The following is a 25,052-nucleotide window of genomic DNA, read 5'->3' on the forward strand; positions in this document are numbered from 1 at the left end:
AATCATTTCTGGGGGAAAAAATAAAAAAAAGTAGGTTTTTCAGACCACCCTATCCTCCAGAAAGACAACCCAGACAATCTCACTTCCACTAAGCAGGTGTAAATGGGTGGAATCCCATTATAACAAACTTCACATATCATCCAAAAATTTGTGGAGGATTATTTCGAACTTCCTGGATTTCTTTCAGCAATGTTTCAAAGTATTTGGTGCACCTGATTTGCACATTTTTGTCATGTTTATAACTAATATATTAAATTATTTGATATTAAAAATAATTGTGGAGGAATATTTGAACACAGACTTCCCATCCATAATAACCCCCCAAGAAATAAAAGGAAAAACAAAAACTTTTGCAAAATAAATATTTGATGATGCAATATTTGCATTTGTTGAGATCAGCTGACCAGTTTGTAGACAATAAAGAAACTACAAATGTGACTGAGCCTTCTGGAAAATCCACACAGAGTACTGCAAGATGGATTTAGTAATAGTGTTAATTTCAAAGATAACCAAAAGGATTAGATCAGCTGTGCAGTCTGGTGCAGGTTTCCCGACTACAAGTAATATAGAAATGTGATGCCCCATTGTTCTGATTCCTGTACCATAAGCTGATAGAGTACTCTGTCCTTCTCCTTCAAAGCATTCATTGAAATTTTAATTACATGATTAATTATTCATTTTGTTGCTAGTATCTGTCTTCCATGCTGGAAGTTTCGTAAAGGCAAAGCCCTCACTGTATCCTCAGTGCCTGGTACTTTTACATAGCAGATCTACAAAAACCATATTCACTCAATAAAAGAATACTTGTCTACATATCCACCAAGCTAGCAAAGGTGAACATGTCTGAGAGTAGCAGGTACAGACAAGGATGTGGAGTAATGAGACTGTTCATACACCAGGTACACTGGATAAACTAGTACAACCACTTTGGAAATTTGATACTATCTAATGAGGTTAATGATAAGCATACCTTATGACCTAATAAACCTACTTCTACATATATATCCTAGAGAAACTGGGTTTATGTGCACCAGATTATAGGTATTTGAATGTTCATAACAGCTTTGTTCATAATGGCCTCAAATTAGAAACAAAACAACCCAAATATCCAACCCAAGTAAAATGGATAAGTGAACTGTGATATATTCATATAATGGAATACTATATAGCAATGAAAATGAATGAACTACATTGTAATCTCCATGGTAACCTCTAAAGGAATCTATAACTAACAACATAATAGATGGGAAAAAATTAAAAATATATGATTGATCCTAAAGAAGGTAAGAGAGATAAAGGAACATAAAATAAGTAGGTTGAATACAAACAAAGAGTAGAATGGTAAAAGCATATCACTATTTTGCTATATATGTTGAGTAACACCACAGGACATTTCCAAATATGGGAAATTATATAGGAAAAACAGCCTAAGTTTTTCAACAAATAAATTGCAAAAAAGAAAAAAGAGTGGGGCAACCTAAAGAGTAAGACATATCATACTGACCAAATGCAGTGTGTGGACCGTGTTTGGATCCTCATCTGAATTAATCAACTGTTAAAAAAATATGACATAAACAGAGAAACTTGAACACTGAATGAGCAATGACTTAAAGGGATTATTTGTAGATATGCTGATGGTATTGGACTTGGGTTTAAAAAAAAAAAAAAAGACCTGCTTTTTAAAGATATATAACAAAGTAATGAAGAAATTATGAATGAAAAATGATATGTTATCTGGGATTTGCTGACAAATAAACCAGTTTGGTAGTTGGGGGTGGGAGGTGGGATATGGAGACAGATGATGAAGATGGGCCAATGTGTTAACCATTATCCCATGAATAATACACACATGGGATTTATTATACTCTTCCCTCTACTTTTTTCTTCTTTTGAATCTTACTGGAATACAAAGTGGAATGGGAGAGAAGAGAAGAGAGAGAGAAGGAGCGAGGGAGGGAGGAAGGGAACATGGATCTCTAGATAGATTAGTACGTGTAGAAAAGGTTTTGGCAGGCTATATTTCAGAATGCTCAAGTTATTATCTCTTGGCTAATGTGATCACAATTTTTAGAAAATGTTACAAATATATTATCTCTGGGTGGGGAGGTTATTGGTCTTTTTGCTTAGCTATATTTTCTGATTGTTTCTACAAGGAGCAAATCAGAATGTTGATTCAGCAACTATTTCAAAGGACAGAAGAAAGACTGCCAAAAAACAAAAGCCTCCCACCTCATGTAGACGTTGATGAGTAAATCTGTATTTCTTAACCATTTCTAGATCAGAGACGCTTTGCAGAATCTAATGAAAGCTACTGTACTGTCTCTCTCCCTAGAAAAACGCACAATCCTGCAGAACTGTGTGTACAATGTCAAGAGACTGAGACCCCGATGAACCCACAGAGATTCTAGGTTGTCAGTAGTCATAATAAATAATAATACCTGACATTTATTGCATACTTAGTATGTACCACTAAGTGCTTTACAAGTGTTAACTCATTTAACCATCCCAGCAATCCTATGAGATAGATGCTCTCATCATCCCCATTTTACAGATGAGGAAAGTGAGGGCAGAGAAGATGAGTAACTTGCCCAGGGACTCACAGCTATTGATAGGCAGAGCTAGCAAACAACTCGGGTAGCCTGTCCAGAGAGCTGGGCTCTTCACCACCACATTATGGGGCCACTCATACAGTTTAAATTAAATACACCAAGCAAGCATGACATCCTGAATCATGCTCTGGAGAACATGTCTTCAAATTCAACTAATGTTAAGTGTCTACCAGATTTAGCCAAACACTTTACCTCATCCAACCCTCACACAACAGCACCATAAGTGACTCACCCAACTAACTGCTGTAGAAACAGAGTGGAGCCTTCAAGCCCACCAAACCACAGCTGATTCTCTTTAAATTGGGGCAATGGACTGGGCTAAGTCACACACAGCCTCTTGTGGACCAAATTTTTGCAAGATAAGTAATTGAGGTCCAATTCAATTGTTCAATTTATGGGTCCTAAAAATTGCCCGTGGTGCAAAGCAAATCAACCTCTGAGGAGGTTTGCCCCCACCAGCACTCTGCCTTAACTAGCTGAGACATCTTGGATGGATACAAGCTTCCAAAAGTTTGCATCAGAGCTCCCTATTCATATAAATAGAATTGTCCAAATATATTAAGGTCAATTGCTAAGTGCTATAAAACCACATTGCACTCACATACAACACAGTTCATACAGATATACAAAAGCAATTTAAATGAAAGGCCTCCTAATGCTTACAGTTTCACAGTTCAAGCATCGAGTTTCATTGGTGAGCGTTCCCTGAAAAATCTCATGGACCCAGGTGAGTTCTGGTTTATTATTTTCCGCAGGTTCATTCATGTTGCCATTTTTTAATTTTCCATTTTGTTTTTCCTGTTTCTTCTCTTCCTGCAGGATGTCTGCAATAGTGTTTAGCAAATAATTTAGAAATTCGTGGGCATCCTGCTGCATGTAGTTATCAAAGAGATCTGGAAAGGAGAAGGTCATTATTTCAGTATCTGCTTCTCAGAAAGCAAAAGGACATGCTTAAATTTACTTCCATTTTTATATTGAAAGGGTGGAAAGGTAATTGAACATAAATATGATCATCTCTATTATGCAACTTCAGTGGGTTTTAAAAGAATTTTTGCTTGTTTCCATTTTCTGCCACCCACCAAGAACTAAATTTTTCATATCTCCTAAATCATGACATATATAAAAAGCTACCAAAATTTTTATTTGTTCTACAAAGAAAGAACAGAAATTACTTGATAAATTTTCTGAAAAATATCAAACTTTAATATGATATGAATGACTGCTCAATTATTCATTCTGTAGCCTATCCAGAGCAACTGGGGGTCTCTTCCACAAAGATTGTATTAACCCTGGACCAGCCTGGAAGCAGCTTAAGTGAAACACCTATGGCAGATGAGGGATATGCACGAGAATGTATCTGACAGCGTTCTGAAACCAAATACAAATGATTCCCGAAGCTTACTGCTCTTCCCTGCCATAAGGACAAACAATCAAGAGTTGAACACAGCTGTGAAATTTCATTATTAATCATGCTCACAACTAGATTGGAAATGCTTTGCTTCCTTCTCTACTCAAATTATTTTTATTCTGGTGTATAAACTATAACGACTTCAAAAGACAGCAATCAAATTAAACGAGATTTTATAAAACAAACATTTGATTAACCATACAACTGTGCTGGAATAAGCCTGAATCTAAAATAAACACAAGTTGCTATATCATGTATTTCTATAGTCATAAAAATTACTAACGCAAAACTGCTGGAATGCACACCTAGTTTCTACCTCTCCCACTCCCACCCCTCTCCTCACACCCACAAAGAAGAAGATAGGAAAACAAGAAAAATCAGAGCATAGCAGGACATTTTTATCATATAAAGACATCAACTTGACATCCTTCAACTGTTTTATGCTAATTAAAACTAGAGATATTATTTTTAAAACAGCAGAGGCTCTGATTAGATAATGTGCCTTTACTTTAATCATGTATAACAAGTTTATGATATAGTACTATTTGATTCAATTATTCCATCAACCTATTTATTCTGATCAGTGTTTCACATAGAAGGTTACCTTGGGCAATTTTTCCTCTTACCACAATCCTATCCAGAAAAGTCTCCTTCGGAAGTGCGGCAAATAAAAAGATCATTCTAAAATAGGATGATATATCTTAATTTTTAAATGCAGTTCTAATCTACTGTTGTTTTGTGTATACTGGGTGGGGAAGGAAAAATATATTTTCTTTAAAAAATGATGTTTAAGTAGTTAACCACAATTATTTTCCCTTTAAAAAAAAAACTTCTCATTTTGAGGATACACAGAACTGCCCATTCTCCTTATTTCTGAGCTATATTACACTCCATACTACTCACCATTCTCTTTTCTCAGCCTTGAAATGAACTTCTTTGGTGGAATCACACCAACCTTCTTCTTCTGCGTGGCAATGCTGTGGAAAAGGTCTGCCAGGCATGTCAGCAAGTTTTCCTTCTTTTTTTGCTGGGCCTTGTATGCCAACACATTCTCACGGAACGGCCGGCAGAAGTACAGCGCTTGGAGCACGGAGTTGCAGTAGCATGTGTTTCCAAACTGCCAAAGGACAACAGGGATGGTTCAAATCAAGTCCAGGATGCACCACCTCTGGAATGGGTGGGAAAGGAGAATGCCACCCTCTGAACCAGCCCAGGTTTCACTTTATCTGAGTCCAGCTCTCCATATCAGAAAACTAGTAAACCACTCTGAGCACGATTGAGTATCTGATCTAGATCGACTGGGAAATGAACAAAAGTTTACTTAAGTCTTAGAACCTTTTCTTTCTAAAAGAAAGACATTCAGTTGCTTCTCTTGCACATAAACATCTCTGAAATAAAAATAAGCACTCTGCATCAGAAAAAAGAGAGAGGGAAAGATGAAAAATCTACATAATACAGAAACCAAGAAAGGCAGCTGGCTAAAAAAAAAGATGCTGCATTGCAACACATCAAAACGCCCATGACAGTGAAAATAAAAATCCAAATCAAAAAGACATCCAGGAACTAGGAACTACTTGCTCAGCTGAAACAGCCTTGACTGAATGGGAACTTGTTTTAGCATTTCTCGTTCAGATTCCAGCATCCCTGCCCACTGGCTTCAGAACACATTTCCTCATGCATTCCAGAGGCAGTCCTCCCCACCAGCTCCCACCATCCTAACTTCTAAACTGCCCTCGATTTTGTTTCAACCAAGGTGGCAACTCTACCAATATAATACCACCCATGCTTCTTCCGGTCTCCTACAGTCAGATTAGGACCCACCCAGTAATATTTTATACCTCTAGAAAATCATGGAGACCCAGATTATGTAAAGGTAGAGGGGAAAAAATCATTACCTTAAGGGGTTTTTAACTGACTGTAAGAACAGCTCTGGTGGAGAATACAGCTGAGGCTATCACTTCACTTTTCATATGCAGTAAAATGTAAAGAAACAAAATCTGAGGGAATGGCAAGATTACTAATACAGATTAGTAGGATTAAAATAGAACATGAACCCCTTCTCAAAAAGGGTTGCTGGCTTATGCGTCATTTACCCAAGAGCGAGACAGATGCTCTGCCATGCTTAATGTGACATTTCTACATATGCTAAAATAGAACATTTCCTATTTTTATATATTCTGAATCTACTCTGACACAATTAGGCATTAAGACATTCTCTTTTTACAGAGAAGCCGGGACTTTCATAAATTACATTAAAGAGAACAAAAATGGGGCAATTAATAAACCTAGACCTCTCAATTCTTCCACAAACTAGGAAATAGATCCTTTCTGCAAACAGGAAGGATGGGTGAGGAAGAAACCTCATGAGGTGGTGGGTAATAAATACTGCCTTACTACTAGGTTATAATTAACTTATTAAGGAAGCTGAGCCTGATGAGACTAGCCATATAAAAAGGGACACTGCTGAGTGCAAGTACATAGAGGTAAATTGGTCCAAGTTTTAGCCCCCACACACTATTCCTGCTTCAGATACTACCACCTAGTTATGTAGTTCGATAGTTACTGGTGATGAGCCCGTGACATTTTTAAAATTCTGGTTATACTGATGCCAATTAAAACACAAACTGCCTGAAGAATTCATCTAGATGATAAAGGGGAAATATATAAAAGTAGATTGCATTAAAAGCTAATAAAATAGGTGTGAAACTTATATGTGCAAAGGAGATCCCTTAAAGCACAGGGGAAAAAAAGGAATCTGACCCAACAGTTCAATTAGTAAACCGTTTTTTTTGTTTGTTTGCTTGTTTACTTCTGGGATACCTTATACTTTCAAAATGGATTCAATTTCCCCCTCCCCAACATTTGCTACTTCTAGTAACTGAAAAGGATAAACCATTCTATGAAACTTGGAAATGCTAAAAATGCCAGTGACGTTGCTTCAAGTACTCTAAACTATTTGATAAAAAGTAATATATTTTTTAAAAAAATACTCACATTGACCAATCCGAAGTAGTGTTCATTGATTGGAAACTGCTCTGGACCAATGTCTTTTTCCAGAGCAGAGGCATTGGTGCCCTAAAGAAGAAAAATAACAAAAGTTCTGTTTCGTGTAAAATAGACAAGAAAGTAAAAATGATACTTAAGAGAGTCAACTCTTGATATAAGCGTCTCCAGGATGTTTGGTGATGCTCGTGTGGAAAGAAAAGGTTTCGGAAATAAACCGGTAAATTAGTTAATAATGTCACCTCTTTTCCTCTCCTCATCCCATTCATTCATCCCCTCAAACCTGTTTTACTGGCTTTCATGATCTTCTCTTAGGACAGACAGGCAGAGGAGCAAGCCATCACCAAGAACTGCTGAATAAAACATATTAAGCTCACACAGCTGCAGCAGCTTTTATAATATTTGATGGTATATAAAATCATATTACTACTTCCAAAGTCATTCATTCTGATAAAGATTTACTATGTACCCACTATGTGGCAGGCACTATTCCAGAACAGTGAACAAAACAGACATGGATCCCTTCATGGGGTTTATATTCTAGTAAATGAAGATAACCTGAAACAAAAAAATACTGGTCCACCAGGCAGTATATTAGGTGATCTGTGCAGTGGACAAAAATAAAGTAGGAAATGGGGGTGGAAAATACATGGAGTGGGGATAGTGGAGAAGGACAGCAGGAAGCAGCTTTAAATACATGGTCGGGGAAGGCCTTACTATGTAGGTGAAATGCCCAAGAAATATTATGAACAATGGAGAAATACAATTTAAAACCTCACAATTACCAAATGCATAAAACTAATAAGCCTCATGAACCCAAGTTTTATACTCCAACAAGACAGTGGTAACAGGTACTGTGTACCTTTACTGTGTGCCAGGGACTGTGCTAAGCAATTCTGACAACAATCTTCTAAAGTAAGTACTATTAATATCCCCCATTTAATAGACAAGGAATTTAAGGCTCAGAAGGGTTAAAGAATCTGCCCAAGGTCCGTGGTAAGTGTTTGCTTACCCCAGCTGAGTGGTGGAGCTAGGATTTGCACCAGGGAGGTGCCTCGGGAGCATGATCTTAAATGCAAATACTGTACAGAGCGATCGTATCGGTCAGAACCATTTACTGAGCCCCCATTGAGGGCCAGTCTCTGGCAATATCAAATTGATTATCATTCTTCCCCAGGATTTGGATGACACTGCTGGGATAAGGAAAAGTGACCAAAGTTCAGTCCAGTATGGTAAGTAGTTGGGGGCGGATAAAGCTCTATTTGCACCCATGGCCCTATTATCGACACACAGCCTTCTGACATTCTCAGTCTGTCATGAAAGACTCAGTTCACAGAATCTCAAAGATTTGGGATATAGGTAATTTAAAAAGAAAAAAGAGATAATTATGTTTTATTAAAAAACAAGTCTGCTACTACCTATTCTTGACTCAAATAATTAGCATCACTTCTACAGGTAGAAGTTGCCAAAAAAGTAGGGGTGAGAACTGGCCAAAACAGCCACTTGTCATTAAATGAAAAAAAAAAAAACAAAAAACAAAAAAAAACCCAACCAAACAAACAAAACAATTCTAAGCAAACAGAACAACCGCAAAAATGGCAATTCCAATTCCTTATCATAACATCCTTAGTTTCTATTTATTTGCTAGATCCTATATACTGTTTCAACAATCTAAATTCCTTTACCCGTCATCTGAGACTTTGAGTTTAGTGGTCACTTGTGTGTAGAATTGTTTTACTATCTTTTCTTTAGAATGTGTATATGGTTTCCATTGCCTTCATAATAACAAGGCCCCATTACAAGTCTGAATTTTTTAAATGACACATCCAATTATGGCAGAATTTAATGCTATAGACAAATACCACTAAAAATTTTCAATTAAAAATTGTATCTCACCCATAAATCAGTGTAAATAATAGATATTAAATACATCCATAGTCATTTTTGAAGCAAAATTAGATTATATGACTTAGATCCCAGAAAGTGTCAGATATAAAAGTATTAGCACATAAAGATACAGCTCATCAAATCTTTCTTCATGAGGTATCAGCAATATATTTATGTTAATCCATGATTTTTGCTATTTGACCATTCTCGGATAGAGTCTACTTTTTTCTACCTGTCTTAGCATTTTCCCATTGGAGGGAGAGGGCAAGGTGGGGGTGACAACATACTAAGGACAGTTACCCAGGGGGGCGGTACTTAAGAGAAATACCCTGGAGGCAAAAGGCAGGCCCTCTCAGGAAATATGGCGGGAGCACTCACACCACAGCACAGGAGAGAAGAAAGTGAGTCAACAGCGTCTGCAGTGAAGCCTGGCTCTTCCCTGCTTTCCATTGTACACCACATGCACACACAAGGGTCTGGAAGCATCAGCAGGTGATGATGGCAGGGCTCTGACATTCAGTGCTGCTTCCAGACCACGACACCCTCACCGTCTTGTCAAAACATCTGCCTTCTGAGGTCTATGCCTCCTAGCGGTGTACAAACCCCTTCCTTTCTCCTCTTCCTGGCTGACCCCCTATGCATGGAAGACCTACCTTTATACCCCAATTCCTACCATCATGTGGTTTCAACATCGTGTGGGGATAAGCCTCTCAATATTCTACACTCTCAGCTCCTCAATGTCCTCTTTTCCAATGGTCTCTTATCCCACTCCACTTCAAGCTACCCATCCCCTAAAGATATACCCTGCTAGCTTTTTAGGGAATCCCCACCCCAGCAACACATAAACTTCACTAGAAACCTTTCACTCTATTTTCTCATTCAACTTAGATCCAATGGATGATGATTTCAACTGCACTTATAAATACCCCTTATCCCGACCTTTGGTCACAACAACTTGGGAAAAAAAAAGTCCAGTATAAACCAAATTATCCACCTTCTCTAAATGTACACCTAGACAGATGGGCAATGCTAGGGGAAAAAAAAATTCATACAACCAATGTTCCAGTTTCCTAAAGCTGCTATTATGCAAAACACCAGAAAGGGATGGCTTTTTTTAAAGGGGATTTATTAGGTTACAAATTTACAGTTTTGAGGCCATAAAAGTGTCCAACCCAAGGCATCAACAAGAGGATACCTTCACTGAAGAATGGCCAGTGGTGTCTGGAACACCTCTGTCATCTGGGAAGGCACATGGCTGGTGTCTGTTTGTCCTTTGCTCCCGGGCTGTGCTTCAAAATGGCTTTTTCCACAATGCCTCTGGGTGTCTGTCTTAGCTCCTCTCTCTCAGCTTCTCTATGTCCTTGCTTCTCTCTCCCAGGATGTTTCTCTCTAAGCATCTGGGGGTCCTCTCTTAGCTTCTCCAGGGCAAACTCTGGGTTTCATCTCTCAGCTTAGCATCTCCAGATGTCATTCTGTCTGCATCTCCAAGCATCTCTATCGGCTCCAGCTCCTCTCTTCCTGAGCCTCTTGAAAGACTCCAGTGACCTAATTAAGACCTCCCCTGAATGGGTGGGGCCACACCTCCATGGAAATGATCTAATCAAAATGTCTCATCGACAGTGGTTGAGTCACATCTCCATGGAAACAACCTAAAAGTCACACCCTAATCAAAAGGATTAAGTCTGCCCCCACAAGTTTGCATTAAAGAACAAGGCTTTTCTGGGAGACATAATAGATCCAAACTGGCACAACCAAGATGACTGGATCCACTAGGAGCTCAAGGACACAAAATTCAAGTGGTCCTCTTTATGCATCCCGCATTCCAACAACATCCCACATTCCAACAACATTTCTCCAATGCATCCAATCTCCCACTCCAAAATTACTATTTCCAACTTTCTCCAATCTCCTCAAAATGTCAACATGCCCTGTGCCCCTCTCATTTGCTTCCTACTGAACAGAAAACAAATTTAAACCAGCAGACAGGAACTCCCTTAACTTCCCATCCACAAACCTATAAACCTATATAACTTCCTATTGTTCAATAACAAAGATGTTTGTCTCTTGTCCAAGGTCAATCTCTCCTCTACTGGATCCTTCCCATGAGAATTTAAATACGCTTAAGTCTCTCCCATATCAAAAATACATACGTGCACATTCTCCTGCATACCCCCCATCCCAATTACCACCCTCTTTCTTACCTCTCCTTCAAAGCTAAACTTTTTAAAACAACTGACTATTCTGAAGGATTTACAGATGAAATCAGATGGTTTCTAGGATTCATTTCAAATAAACCAGTGGTGAGGTGGTGAGGTGGGGAGTTGTGGGGAGAGATAAAGCTGTGTAGGTGGAAGCTGAGTGACAGGTATGGGGCAGTTCATTATACTATTCTCTTTACATTTATATATATATATACACACACACACATACACATTATATACATATATATACACACACACACATATATATGTGTGTGTGTATATATATATATGTTTGGCAGGCAGAATAATGATTCCCCAAAGATGTCCTCCCAGAACCTGTGACTATGTTACCTTACATGGCAAAGGGAAATTTAGGTTGCAGATGGAATTAAGGTTGCTAATCAGCTGACCTTAAAATAGGGAGATTATCCTGGATTATCTAGGTGGGACCAATGTAATCATAAGGGTCGTTAAAAGAAAACTAAAGCGAAAAGAGTAGATCAGAGCAATGCAATGAGAGAAGGATTCAACTTGACTCTGCTAGCTTGGAATATGGAGGAAAGGTCCACAAGCCAAGAAATGCGGACAGCCCCCAAAACTGGAAAAGGCAAGGAAACAGACTTCCCTAGAGGCTCCAGAAGGGACACTGCCCTGCTCACACCGTGGTTTCAGCCCAGTGGGGTGGTTGGATGCTGCATGTACCCCCCCCAAAAATATTCTTACATTTAATCCATCCCTGTGAGTGTGAACTGATTTTAAGTAGGGTCTTTTGATGAAGTTACTTCAGTTAAGGTATAGCCCACGTCAGTCAGGATGGGTATTAATCCTATTACTGGAGTCCTTTATAAACAGAGTGAAATTCAGAGAAGGAGAGAGAAGTCCACAGGAAGCAAGAGTCTGGAATCAATGAAACCCAGAAGAGAAGGGAGAGACCAGGGGATGCCACCACATGCCTTGCCATGTGACAGAGCAGTCAAGGATTGCCGAAGATACCACCGTCTTTGGGAAGAAAGCATTGCCTGGACGATGCCTTGATTTGGACTTTCTTTTAGCTGCAAAACCATAAGCTAATAAATTCCCACTGCTGAAGCTCACTCATTTCATGGAATTTGCTTGAGTGGAATAGGAAACTAAAATACCCAGTGAAACCCATTTTGAACTTCTGACTTCTGGAATAAATTCATATTGTTCAAGCTATTATGGCAATTTGTTACAGCAGCACTAAGATACTATTACAATATGAAGCTTTCCATAATTAAAATTCTTTAAGTCATGTCTCTTATTTCCTCATCTCCAAATATCTTCTCAAAACAGCCCATTCTGGATTCTGCCTCTATTACTTCGCTGATGACCTCCAAACACTGCAAACTCCAAGGGGCATTTTTAGACTGTTAGCTTTCTCAGGACACTGTCCTAGGGCCTCCTCCTCCTTTCTCAGCCTCTCTCTACGACCCAGGCAATACCACTTACATGGCTTCAATTAGCTGCTCCATGCCAGACATTTCCAACTCTTTATCTTCATCCCAGACACCTCACTATTTACCTCCACTGTTTACTTCCTACAGGATCTAAAATACATAAACTGTAATGATAAATCAGTGGTTTTGGACTCAATGTAAAATATGTAATTTTTGACAAGAACTACATAAAAGTGGGGGAATGATGGAGTATAGGAACATAGTTTATGTGTCATATTGAAGTTAAGTTGGTATCAAAGAAAAACAAGATTGTTATAGATTTAAGAGGTTAAATTTAACCCCCACAGTAAACACAAAGAAAGTATCAGAGAATATGACCATAGAGATGAAAAGTAGAGTAGGGGTTCCGAGAAGTGAGGGAACGGGCAATGGGGAGTTAAGAAATGAGTGTAGGGTTTCTGTTTGGGGTGAAGGGAAACTTCTAGAAAGGAATGGTGGGAAGGTGATAGCATTGCAACATTCTAAATGTGATTAATCCCACTAATGGAATGATAGGGAGGGGGTGGAATGGGAAGATTTAGTCTGTATATATGTTTCCACAATTTTAAAAAAAAAAAAAAAAAAAAAAAGACAGTCTAAATAGGTGACAATTGAATGCCAAGGATGATCCTGGATGGGATCTGAGGATGGAGGACAGGAGGCTCAAAGGGACACAGATGGGACATAAGGAAAAAAAAAAAAGAAGGAACTATAGAATGTAAGCTTTCTATCAAGATTGAATTTCTTGAACTTCTTAGCTGCATTTAATGGGATTGCATAAAAGAATATTCTTGTTCTTGGGAAATGTATATGTGAATTATATTGTTTTTTCAAGGATGTGTGCAGCTTGCTCTCATATGTTCAGAAGACACAGCAATAGATGATGGATGATAGGGAGGGAGGGAGGAAGGGAGGAAAAGAAAGAAAGAAATGGTGGTGTGACAGGATGTTAAAGGTGGTGGATTGGGGTATCGGGGGAGGGGGGTTGGGGTATGCTGGAATTCTGTGTATGGGGTTTGTACTGTTTTTGCAACTGTTCCTATAAGTTTGAATTTATCTCAAAATAAAATTTCTTACTAAAAAAAAAAAAAAAAAAACAACTATCACCTAGGTTAAGGCAGGATAATGGCCTTCCAGTGGTGCCCATATCCTAACCCCCAGAACCTGTATGTTACCTTATATGGCAAAAGGGACTTTGTGAGTGTCATTACATTAGGGAACTTGAAATGGAAGATGATGCAGGATTATACAGGTGGGCCAATGTAATCACAAGGGTCGTTATATGAGGGACACAAGTTTCAGAGACAGGGAGGAGATGTGATGATGGAAGAGGTTAAAGAGAAAGAAAGCAATTAGAAGATGCTGCTTTGAAGATGAAGTAATGGGCCACAAGCCAAGGAATGTGGACAGCCTCTAGAAAGGGAAAAGGCAAGGAAATAGATTGTCTCCTGGAAACTTCAGGTGAAATGTAAACCTGCCAACACCTCAATTTTAGAACTCTGGACTTCCAGAACTATAAGATAATAAGTTTGTATTGTTTTAAGCCACAGAGATTGTGGTGATTTGTTACAGCAGCAATAGGAAATTAATGTACCCCACCCCCCAACTAATAGTGTCCTGTATGTCTGTCTCCCTTATAGTAGTTACTCCAACTGTTATTTATGTAATTCTTTATCTGTCCTATCTCCTAAAACTCATAACTCATGAGAACAAAGACTGTATCTGATCTGCTCAAATCTGTATTCTCAGTGGCTAGTATATAGTTGGCCTGCATTATCTGTTAGAAGAAAGGATGGATGGTTGGTTGGATGAATGGGTGGATGGTTGGTTAGATGGGTGGATGGTTGGTTGCATGGATACATAGATGGACAGGGATGGTTATTAGGACTGTCTAAAGCTTCCATGTGCATAATAATTTGAACACAGTTGTATGTGCTCTCCCTATCAACTGGAAAATGAGGCAAAAGTGGTACCCTCCACCACTTCCCAACCCCCTTCCCTTTTATAAACATAAACCCTAGGAAATATTTCTTGTGGATACAGAAAGTGGAGGTTTTGTCACTGATGTTGACACATGAAACCAAACTCTTGCTTAACATGCTAGTGTTTTCCATCCATAACATGCATTTGTGTGAATCTTTCACAGATTTCGGAATTAAACATGTTAAAAGGAACTCTCTCCACAATAAAAAGACATAGACATGATAAGTGAGTGCTTACTATATACCAGGCACTGTTCTAATTGTAGGTCAATAAGACAGTATCAATCAAAATTTTAAATAAGCATATCCTTCAGCCCTGCAATTCTACTTTAAGCAATTTATTCTACATATATACTCACACAGGTGCAAAAAGATAAGACCCAAATAACATAAGCATGGCATAAACAAGTTGGAAGTTGATTTCTCTCCTTCGTGCAGACGTTCAGAGGAAGCAGTGCAGGACTGATACAGAGGCTCCACAGTGGACGGGACTCGGGCTGCTTTTATCTCGCACTGCCATTCTCAAAAGCCAGTGTCTATCTCTGAAACCAAGATGGCTACTCCAGCTCCTGCCATCAAATAACGTCTGCCCCCAGCAGGGAAGAGAAAAGAAGGGGAGAGACTGCTCCTCCCCTTTTAAAGATCTAATCCAGTCACACAGCCACACTCAGCTGTCAGGGAGCTTGGCAAAACGTGGTTGTTACTTGTGCAGCCATGTCCAGCTAAAACTTCTCTTAGAGAAATGGAAATGATTAGCAGTCAGTGGCTCAAAGGGCCCTCACAGCAAGATTTGTAACAAAAAAATCAGAAATATCCTGAACTGGCTAAATAATTGTAATAATCCATATGTTGGAATACCATGTGCCTATTTTAAAAATAATCAAGTTATTCTATAGATACTGCTATGGAAAAGTGTTCACAATGCAGTCATAGAGTAAAAGTAGGTTATAGATTAGCAATGTGTATAAGCCAATACGAAATGTCATTCATGCAGTCAACAGACACCGGGCCCCTGTTTTGTGCCCGGCACCATTCTACACCTTGAGACAAATGGTAAACAGAACAGAGCAGGCCACTACATTCAAGCACCTATATTCTACTGGAAATTCCTGAAGGAATACTTAAGAAATTATTAACAGAGGTCATTAGTATCCGGGGAGAAGGGTTGGCAAATGGGGAGATCACAAAGGAGGGCTTTTCTTTTTATTTTCTCAATTGTTTGAAATTTTTTACTATGAGCATATGTTATTTATGTCATTAAAATTTTAATAAAAATTTGTAAACTAAAACCCTGCAGACCAGTTATCTAAGGCCCTCAGCACACACCTCAGAGTTGTACATAGCCATTCTTTTTTCTCACCAATATAAATTTGCCTTTGATTTCAGTCACTTCACCCCTCTTGGCCTTAGTTTCCTGGCAGAGAGGTGGGACTGCTAATATGCATGCTGCCTGTTCCTCAGGGTGGTGGAGAGAATCAAGCAAAACTAGGAATGTTACCAGCACAGTGTAAATTGTAAAGTACATTTCAAACCCAAGAGACTGTACTTGTATTGCTAGCACCTAGCACAAAGGAATAAAAGGAAAATGGGAGGCACTGAAAAATAATTGTTATATGACCAGATGCTGAACAAAGAACTTGTCTATAGGGGTAAATCACAAGGTCCAGAAGTATAAGAAACATAGAATTCTTATTTCCATCAGTAAAAATAATGGGACTCTGAAAAACAATGAATCCAACTTTATTAAAAATAGAATACGGGCTGGGCCCAGTTCCAACAAGAAGACTGTAATGTTAGCTCTTCAAAGCACCTCTGAAAGCAATTCTGTGACTACTGAGGAGTGCTATAAAAACACAAAACAAACAACAACAATAACAAAAACCCAGGAAGGATGAATCATAGATGCATAATATGGGTATAGAATGGAATTTCTTTTTAAAGCAACTGTAAGGAAAACAAGTTAAAATTTCTTCCTTCAGCAGGGAAAAAAGAGAGATAGACCCATGCCCAGAAGGAGAAAATAAGAAGAATAATGGCATTACAAGGTCTGTAAAAACCAAAGAGAAAAAAATTAATATAAAAATAAGATAAAATGAAAACCAATGAGAACAATGCCATAACATGGGGGAAAGGGAGCCTAAAACCAAAACACAGAAGCCAGAAAAGGTCTTTTAGGAAATGCTGCCTCTCTTTCAAGTTTGAAGAAGGGAGAGAAGGAACACAAGAACTGCCAAAAATAATATATAAGGAGCTCTAAGTATCGAGGGAATAAGTCATTAATAACAAGTGAATTAAAATATATAACGGGTGGTGAAGGTTCTTGCTAAACCACATTTTTAGGTCTATGTTCAAAAGTCTACTTCACTTAAGTATGTTTTCAAAGTACACAAAGGACTGATCTTCAAGAGGACTAGTCTTCCCAGATTTCTGATGACAAAGGTCATCCCTATTGCCTTATGGAGCAAGTCGGGCAAAAATGAAGTGATGCAGCCCGAGGTCTGAAGATGAGTCAGGAGCTGCCTGCCAGATCTCAAGATTTCAAGTTCCTCAGATATAACTAATAGTAGTAATAGAAAACAGATAAAGAGCATTTACTGTGTTCAGTCATTTTTCACTTTAAGTGCATTGTACTCATTTTAATCCTCACACTAACCCTATGAGGTGGATACCCTTATTGTCCTCATTTTACAGATTATAACTCTGAGGCACAGACAGGGTAACATCTTTCAAGTTGGCTCTGCAGTGTGTGCCCCCAATCACTACACAGTATTGCCTCCTATGGAGGCAGAACCTCCTTGGAACCAAAGAACTGCAGATGTTGAAGGGCTGAAGTAACTGGAGGGATCATACCAGCAAACTCCAACTTCTGAGAAACCCCTCAAAACATTCTAGACTGAAAACACACATGTCCTTTTCTTTGAAATTTCCACAGGGTATTGCAATCTAAGGATTTAAACAGCATAAACAAAATAAGGAAACTTAAAATTGAAGTTATGAATCAAGGTTAGTCAAAAAGAAAATAGATAGTTTTCCAAATGGTTTCAGGGCTGTGACTCTTCATCTAGCCAAATATGAAAAGAAAATAGTATTAATTTTTAAGACATAAAAAGGAAACAGCATAAATGCAAAAAATAAGTTACAAAGAGTGAACCACTTTACAGCTAACAATGGAATCATGTGCAATCTTATTCCCTAACCTCTAAATTTTTGGATAGATGCTGACAATAACATAACAAAAGTAACGAAACAAGAGAGAGACAGGACTTCCAGGTGACCACAATGCTGGCATGTAAGACACCCCATGGTCCATTCCCCCAAAGAATCTTTGAGCTACTAGCAAAAACTGGCAGACCCATTCTTCCTCAAAATTCTGGAAAAAGTTAGTTGCAGTAACTGAGCAAGTGCCAAATCAATAAAATGCAGCTTTAAAAATGGTAGGAGAAGCTCATGGCACCCTTGTTGCCCCCTCCCCACCCCACCCAGGCATGTGCGGAGCCAATCTCTGCCCCCACTGTGGGCCCCTGGCCCTGTCCTGGGGTGCCAACCCATCAGGTGGCAGCCTGAAAGACTGAACCAGGAAACTCATCTCAGGCTTTCCCTCCCAGAACTTGCCCTCCAAACAGAAGCAGCTTGCAGACAGCTAAAGTAGTATAAAAAACAATTAAGTCAAAGTAGCCTGGGGGATAGGATTACTGGTTTTACAACATATAACAGAGCAGCCTGGAGCAGGCAGGAAGAATATACTTCATAGGGAGTAGAGGGGAAATTCTGTTTCCTTGAAGTAGGAACTCCTATGGCCACAAAGAGCACAATCCCAGGACAAGACTCAGGCTCAGCTCTCTGCTGTATCTACTGTGAGAATGAACACCATTCTCAGCAACCAGACTGTCGACATTCCAGAAAATGTCAACATCATGCTGAAGGGACACACAGTTACTGTAAAGGGCCCCTGAGGAACCCTGCAGAGGGACTTCAATCATATCAATGTAGAAATCAGTTTACTTGGGAAGAAGAAGAGGCTTCGGGATGATAAATGGTGGGGAGACAGAAAGGAGGTGGCTAAGTTCTCACTATCTGTGGTCATGTTCAGAACATGATCGAGGGTGTTACCCTGGACTTCCGTTACAAGATAAGGTCCATGTCTGTTCACTTCCCCATCAATGTTGCTATTCAGGAGAGTGGATCTCTGGTTAAAATCCAAAACTTGAGTGAAAAATACATCCGCAGGGTTCAGATGAGGCCAGGTGTTGCTTGTTCAGTATCTCAGGCCCAGAAAGATGAGTTAATTCATGAAGGAAATGACAGTGAACTTGTATCAAATTCAGCTGCTTTGATTTAGCAAGCCACAGCAATTGAAAACAAGGATATAAGGAAATTTGGGGATAGGATCTATGTCTCTGAAAAAGGAACAGTTCAGCAGGCTAGTGAATAAGATCTAAGAGTTGTGCAGCAATGCAAACAACAAGATGCCAGACCTACTGTGATTTTAAAGATGCAGTAAAATTAATCTATTAAAAAAAAGAAAGACTCAGGCTCAGAAAAGATGGAAAAAACCCTGTACTTCACTGTCACCTCAGGCTAATCTTGGAGGGCTAAACTCTGAAAGAGAACACCAGTCAACACAGATCCAATGTGTAAAGACTGTAAAAGGTGTTTTTTTGTATTGGCTTGTTTTTTTTGTTAGTTCCTGGCACTCAAGGAAATCTCTGTCTTATCACTAGCTGGATATGAATTTAAGAAACACACAGCTTAGGGACTAAATCCCTGAATCAAAACATTAAACTATTAAAATGTACAGTGTGCAACAAAAGGTTACAAGACAAACAAAGAAACAGGAAATGATGGTCCATCCAAAAAATAAGATTAAAATTCAGAAACCATCAATGAAGAAAACCAGACTTTGGACATACCAGACAAAGACTTTTAAAAAATGATCTTCATGTGCTCACGGAGATAGAGGAAAACATGAAGAAAGGACTAAAGGATATCAGGAAAGTGATGCATGAACACTATGAGAATCTCAGTAAAGAAAGAGGCAGAAATTTTTAAAAAGAACCAAACAGAAATACAGGAGGTGAAGACCACAATAACAGAAATGAAAAATTCCCTAGAGGGCTTCAACAGCCAATTGAGGCAGAAGAGTCAATGAACTAAAGAGAAACTATAGAAAGGATACAGGTGGAGTAACAGAAAGAAAAAAGAATGATAAAAGGTGAACAGAGCCTAAGAGACCTGTGGGACAACATCAGGCATACCAATATCCACATAATGGGAGTCCCTGCAGGAGAACAAAGAGTGAAAGGGACAGAAGGAATATTCAAATAAATAATGGCAGAAAATTTCCCAAATTTAGCAAAAGACATGAATATGCACATTCAAAAAGCCCAACAAATCTCAATAAACTCAAAGAAAACCACGCACGGACACATACTAATCAAATTGTCACATGCCAAGGATAAAGAAGAGCTCTGAATAATGCATGAGAAAAGCGACATGTTATGTACAAGGGAATCTCAATAATATTAAGTGCTGATTTCTCATCAGAAACCATAGAGGTGAGAAAACAATGGAATTATTTATTTAAAGTGCTGAAAGAAAACAACTGCCAACCAAGAATTTTATAGCCAGTAAGGCTGTATTTCAAAAACAAGGAAGAGATTAAGACATTCCCAGATAAACAAAACCTGAGGGAGGTCGTCACCACTAGAACTACTCTACAAGCAATGCTAAAGGGAGTTTTCCAAGTGAAAAAGAAGGACACTCGGCAGTGGATCAAAGCAGCATAAAGTAATAAAGACCTCCAGTAAAGGTAACGTATGGATAACTATAAAATGCCAGTACTACTGTATTTATTTCTTGGTATGTAACACCACTTTTTACTTCTTTCAGGTTCTCAAATGCAAATGCATAAAAAGTAATGATAAATTTGGGGTATGGACATACAACATATAAAGATCTATCTGTAAAAAGCACAACAAAAAGAGGGGGACAGAAGGATAAAGTAACAGTGTTTGTGTATGCTATTGAAGTTAAGTTGGGATCAAATCAAGGGTGACTGGTATAGATTCTGGATGTTAAATTTAAATCCCATGGTAACCACAAAAAAATTTCTGAAAAATGTATAAAGAATATGAGAAGGGAATTCCAAATGTTACGCTATGAAAACATCAAATAAATATGAAAGTAGGCATTAATGGAAAAATTGGTACAAAAATATATAAGACTTACAAAGACAAAATAGAAAAACTGCAGAAGAAAGTTCGCATTATCAGTAGTTACTTTAAATGTAAATGGAGAAAACTCTCTGGCCAAAAGAAAGAGATTGGCAGAATGAATTTAAGAAAAAAAAAAAAAAAAGTATGACCCAATTATATGCTGTTTACAAAAGACTCACCTTAAATTCAAAGGCACAAATAGATTTAAAGTGAAAGGATGGATAAAATATTTCATGTAGTAGTAAACAAAAGAAAGCTGGGGTAGCTGTACTAATATCAGATAAAATACATTTTATGTCAAAAACTGTTATAAAGGACAAAGAAAGACACTATATACTGATAAAGGGGCAAATTCAACAAGGAGACATAGCAATTATAAAGATATCTGCACCTAACAGCAAAGACCTAAAATATATGAGGCAAATATTCACAGATGTGAAGGGAGAATTAGACAGTTCTACATTAATAGCAGGAGACTTCAAGTAAAAAGACAACCTATAGAATTGAAGAAAATATTTGGAAACCACATATCCAATAAAGATTTCATTTCTGGAATATAAAAAGAAATCCTACAACTCAGCAACAAAAAAGACAACCAATTTTAAAATGGGGATAAGACTTGAACAGACATCTCTCCAAAAAATATATACAAATGGCCGAAAAGCACAGGAAAAGATGCTCAACATCTGAGCCATTAGGAAAATGCAAATCAAAACCACAATGAGATACCATTTTATATCCACTAGAATGGTTACTATTTAAAAAAAAAAAAAATAGAAGCACTGGAAAGGATGTGGAGAAACAGAAGCATTGCAGAGGACGCTGGTGGGAGTGTAAAATGGTGCAGGCACTATGGAAAACAGTGTGGCAGTTCCTCAGAAAGTTAAGTGTAGAATTACCATATGAACTGGCAATCCCCCTTCTAGATATATACTCAAAAGAACTGAAAGCAGGGACTCAAGCAGATATTTGCATAATGATGTTCATAATGGCATTATTCACAATTACTAAAAGATAGAGCAATCGAAGTGTCCATTAATGGATGGAATATTATTCAACTTTAAAAAGGGTTGAAGTTCTGATACCTGCAACATAGATGAACCTTGGAGACCTTATGTTGAGTAAAATAAGCCAGACTCAAAAAGACAAATATTGTATTATCTCACTGACACAAATTAATTAGAAGAAGCAAATTTGTAGAGCTGGGAACTAGAATACAGGTTTCCACAGACCGGGTTGGAGTAGGGAATGGGGAGTTAATGCTTAATTGGTGCCAAGTTTCTGTTTGGGATGATGGAAAAGTTTCGGTAATAGATGGTGTGATGGTTGCACAAAATTGTGAATACAATTAACATCACTGAATTATAAATCTGAATGTGATTAAAAGGGGAAATTTTAGGTTGTATATATGTTTTTGAATAAATTTTAAAAACAAACACAAGAGTGTACAACACAGTGAACCCTACTGTAATCTATGGATTATAGTAATAACATAATTATAATAACATTGTTTCATCAGTTGTAATAAAGTTACCACACGAATGCAAAGAGTTAACATTAGGGAAAACTGGGTGAGGGGGGTTTTATGAGAACTATATTTATTTTCTGTATGACTTTTTGGTAAACTTTTAACTTCTCTAATAAAAATTCCACCACACCAAAAAAAAAAAAAAAAAAAAAAAAAAACCTTAAAAAAAAAGAGAGAGAGAGAGAACCTACTAGAACTATACAAGACCAAAATGTGTTAATATAGCTCACGTCTCAGTTTTGGGATTGTTGGGGAAAGGGGATGGAGGGTAGGGAGAACTGGCATGAATTACATACACATATATAGGGAATTTTTTTTTTTTAATCCAAAGAAAGCTGCAGGGTATCTGTTGTGCCTGTAAAAGATAGAAATGCATATGGAGATTATTTAAGAGGCTCAGTCTCCTGCCCCTTAGAGCTATCCCCTCTGCCTGGAAAACTCTTTCCCTCTCTCCTCCTCTGGCTACCTCCTACTCACCATTTGTCTTGAATGTCACTTCTTCAAAGGAGCCTTTCCTGACCTCTCTCACTGAATCCTTTATATTTCCTTCACAGCAGTGTTTGCAATTTGTAGTGACATATTTATTTATTATTATTTAATCTCTGTCTTCGCACTAGACCACAGGGCCAAATCCAGCCTGCCAATTCCTTTTTTAAATAAAGTTTTATTGTGACACAGCCACAATCCTTACATAGTGTAACCACCTTCATGCTACAACAGCAGAGGTGAGTAGTTGTGACAGTGAACTTATAGTCTACAAAACCTAAAATATTTACTATCTAGCCCTTTACAGGAAAGCTTGGCGACCCCTACCCTGGATCATTAGCTCCATGAGGGCAGGGACTATGTCCAAAAGACTAGCTAGCACTTAGTAGAGTGTCTGAAATACAAAAGACACTCCATAAATGTGTTAATTGAATAAATGTAGGAAACAGGAAGGGGAAGTAGTATGTGCACTCATTGTTCAGAGAACTTTACACCTATCTATTCATTTAATCTCGCCCACCAACCTGAGGCAGAGTATTCTTATCATCTTCATTCTACACATGAAGAAACTGAAGGTAGAAAGAAACTGGACAAGCTTCTCCAGCCAGGACTCAAGCCTTGGCCACTCACGTCTGGAGTACGAGCTCTTGACCCACAAGTCACAGCAATAAACTTTTCATTCACATTTTTAGTAATTTCTTAGCTGCAGATGTAGGAACCGGGAAGATATCCAGGACTGTTTCTGAACATGACTGTGGTGGTTTAGAACCATATGTACCCTAGGAAAAAACATGTTCTTAACCTAATCCATTCCTGTAAGTAGGATCATTTGATGAGGTTACTTCAATTAGGATGGGTCTTAATCTTATTACTGGAATCCTTTATAGTAGAATGAAATTCAGGCACAAAGAGAGAAAAGCCACAGGAAGGAAGAAGCTGAAGGTCAACAGAACCTGGAGAAGGGAGAGGTCAGGAGAGGCCGCCACGTGCATTGCCATGTGACAGAGGAGCCCAGGATCACCAGCAGCCAGCCCCAGAACGCCAATCTCCAGGAAGAAAACATCACCTTGATGACACCTTGATTTGGACTTGTCCTCAAAGCCATGAGCTAATAAATTCCCACTGTTAAGCCAACCCATTCATGGTTATTTATTTGCTTTGGCAGCCAGAACTAAAACAATGACCACTTGGGGTGCTGGCTGTCATGTGTTAGCTGACCTCCAAGTGCACAGCACTCAGATGGCTACTGATGCCCGTCCCGCATAGTTGGCAGGCAAGTCACAATGTAGCTTCTATCCCACACAAAACACTGGGTATAACTCTCCCTCCCGGATAAATCACTAACACAGAATCACTGCTCCCATTTTACAGGTGAGGAAGATGAGGTTTATGGAGGTTAAGCACTTGCCAGGGTCAAGAGTTAGCACAGATGGGGCAGACACCAGGGTAGAGATCAGTCTTGAATAGCAATCTTAGTACTGTTATGCTACAACCCCATCTCCTGGTCCAAAAAGCTTTTGTCCAGCATGCCCTGACTCTCCAGGCTTCCCTGGGGTGCCAGCCACCAACAAGATAGCAGGTAAAGGCATCCTCATGTCATTTCCATGCCTAGTATGATACTGGATAGGAAAAAAGAACTCTGAAACACACACTCCCACACAACATCTTTTAAATAACCTCTAGTTCATAACATACAGAAACAAAAAGCATCTCCTACTCAAGAAAGATGACCCAGGGATATGTGACTTTATAATGATGCCAACTCATCATAGAAGAAACATTAAAGAATAGCCAGAGGCTTTAGTTTGTAAAACAACTCACAATACATTTAGAGAGAGCCCAATGAATTCCTCACAGGCAAAGGTAAAACTTCAGTTCAAAAGCAAAAGAACAAAGAACATTGGGCCAGGCCTGTTTCCTGGCCGATGGTGGAGAAGGATAAAATGTTCACCCACAGTCACTGGACCCAGTGAGGCAGAAGCAGGAACCCCATTCCCAGTCCCATGTTCCACAAAGTCACCAAGATTCCTCCTCAGGGATCCGCCCCCTACCTCACCCAGAAGCACACGTCCTATGGATTCCCAAAGGCGGCACGGCTGACACGGAATCCGGGCAAAGCACCAAAGTAGGGCCCAATTGTTACTAATAGGATGATTTTATAGGTGATTAACAGGTTTCTCCCTCTCTCTCAAACTCAAGCTCAAGTGCAGGGACTTCATCAGTGAAAACAGCGACACCAGGATCCCCACCTAATAGCGTGCTGGGGACTGCAGGGG

The 25,052-nt window shown here is 38.8% G+C and overlaps 1 protein-coding gene and 1 pseudogene across 1 annotated transcript in view; one reads left to right on the forward strand and one right to left on the reverse strand.

The window, feature by feature from the left end:
• Positions 1-25,052, reverse strand: part of USP46 (ubiquitin specific peptidase 46) — an 85,459-nt gene that overhangs the window by 41,477 nt on the left and 18,930 nt on the right. Inside the window, exons 2-4 of the mRNA XM_037829791.1 lie at positions 7,012-7,092; positions 4,921-5,134; positions 3,273-3,502 (exon numbers count right to left, since the gene is read on the reverse strand). Coding sequence (XP_037685719.1) covers positions 3,273-3,502; positions 4,921-5,134; positions 7,012-7,092 — 525 coding nt within the window. The remainder of the gene's footprint in view (positions 1-3,272; positions 3,503-4,920; positions 5,135-7,011; positions 7,093-25,052) is intronic.
• Positions 18,408-18,979, forward strand: LOC119529404 (annotated as a pseudogene).

This window comes from Choloepus didactylus, chromosome 3 (assembly GCF_015220235.1).
Source record: "Choloepus didactylus isolate mChoDid1 chromosome 3, mChoDid1.pri, whole genome shotgun sequence".
Taxonomy (NCBI): Eukaryota; Metazoa; Chordata; class Mammalia; order Pilosa; family Megalonychidae; genus Choloepus; species Choloepus didactylus.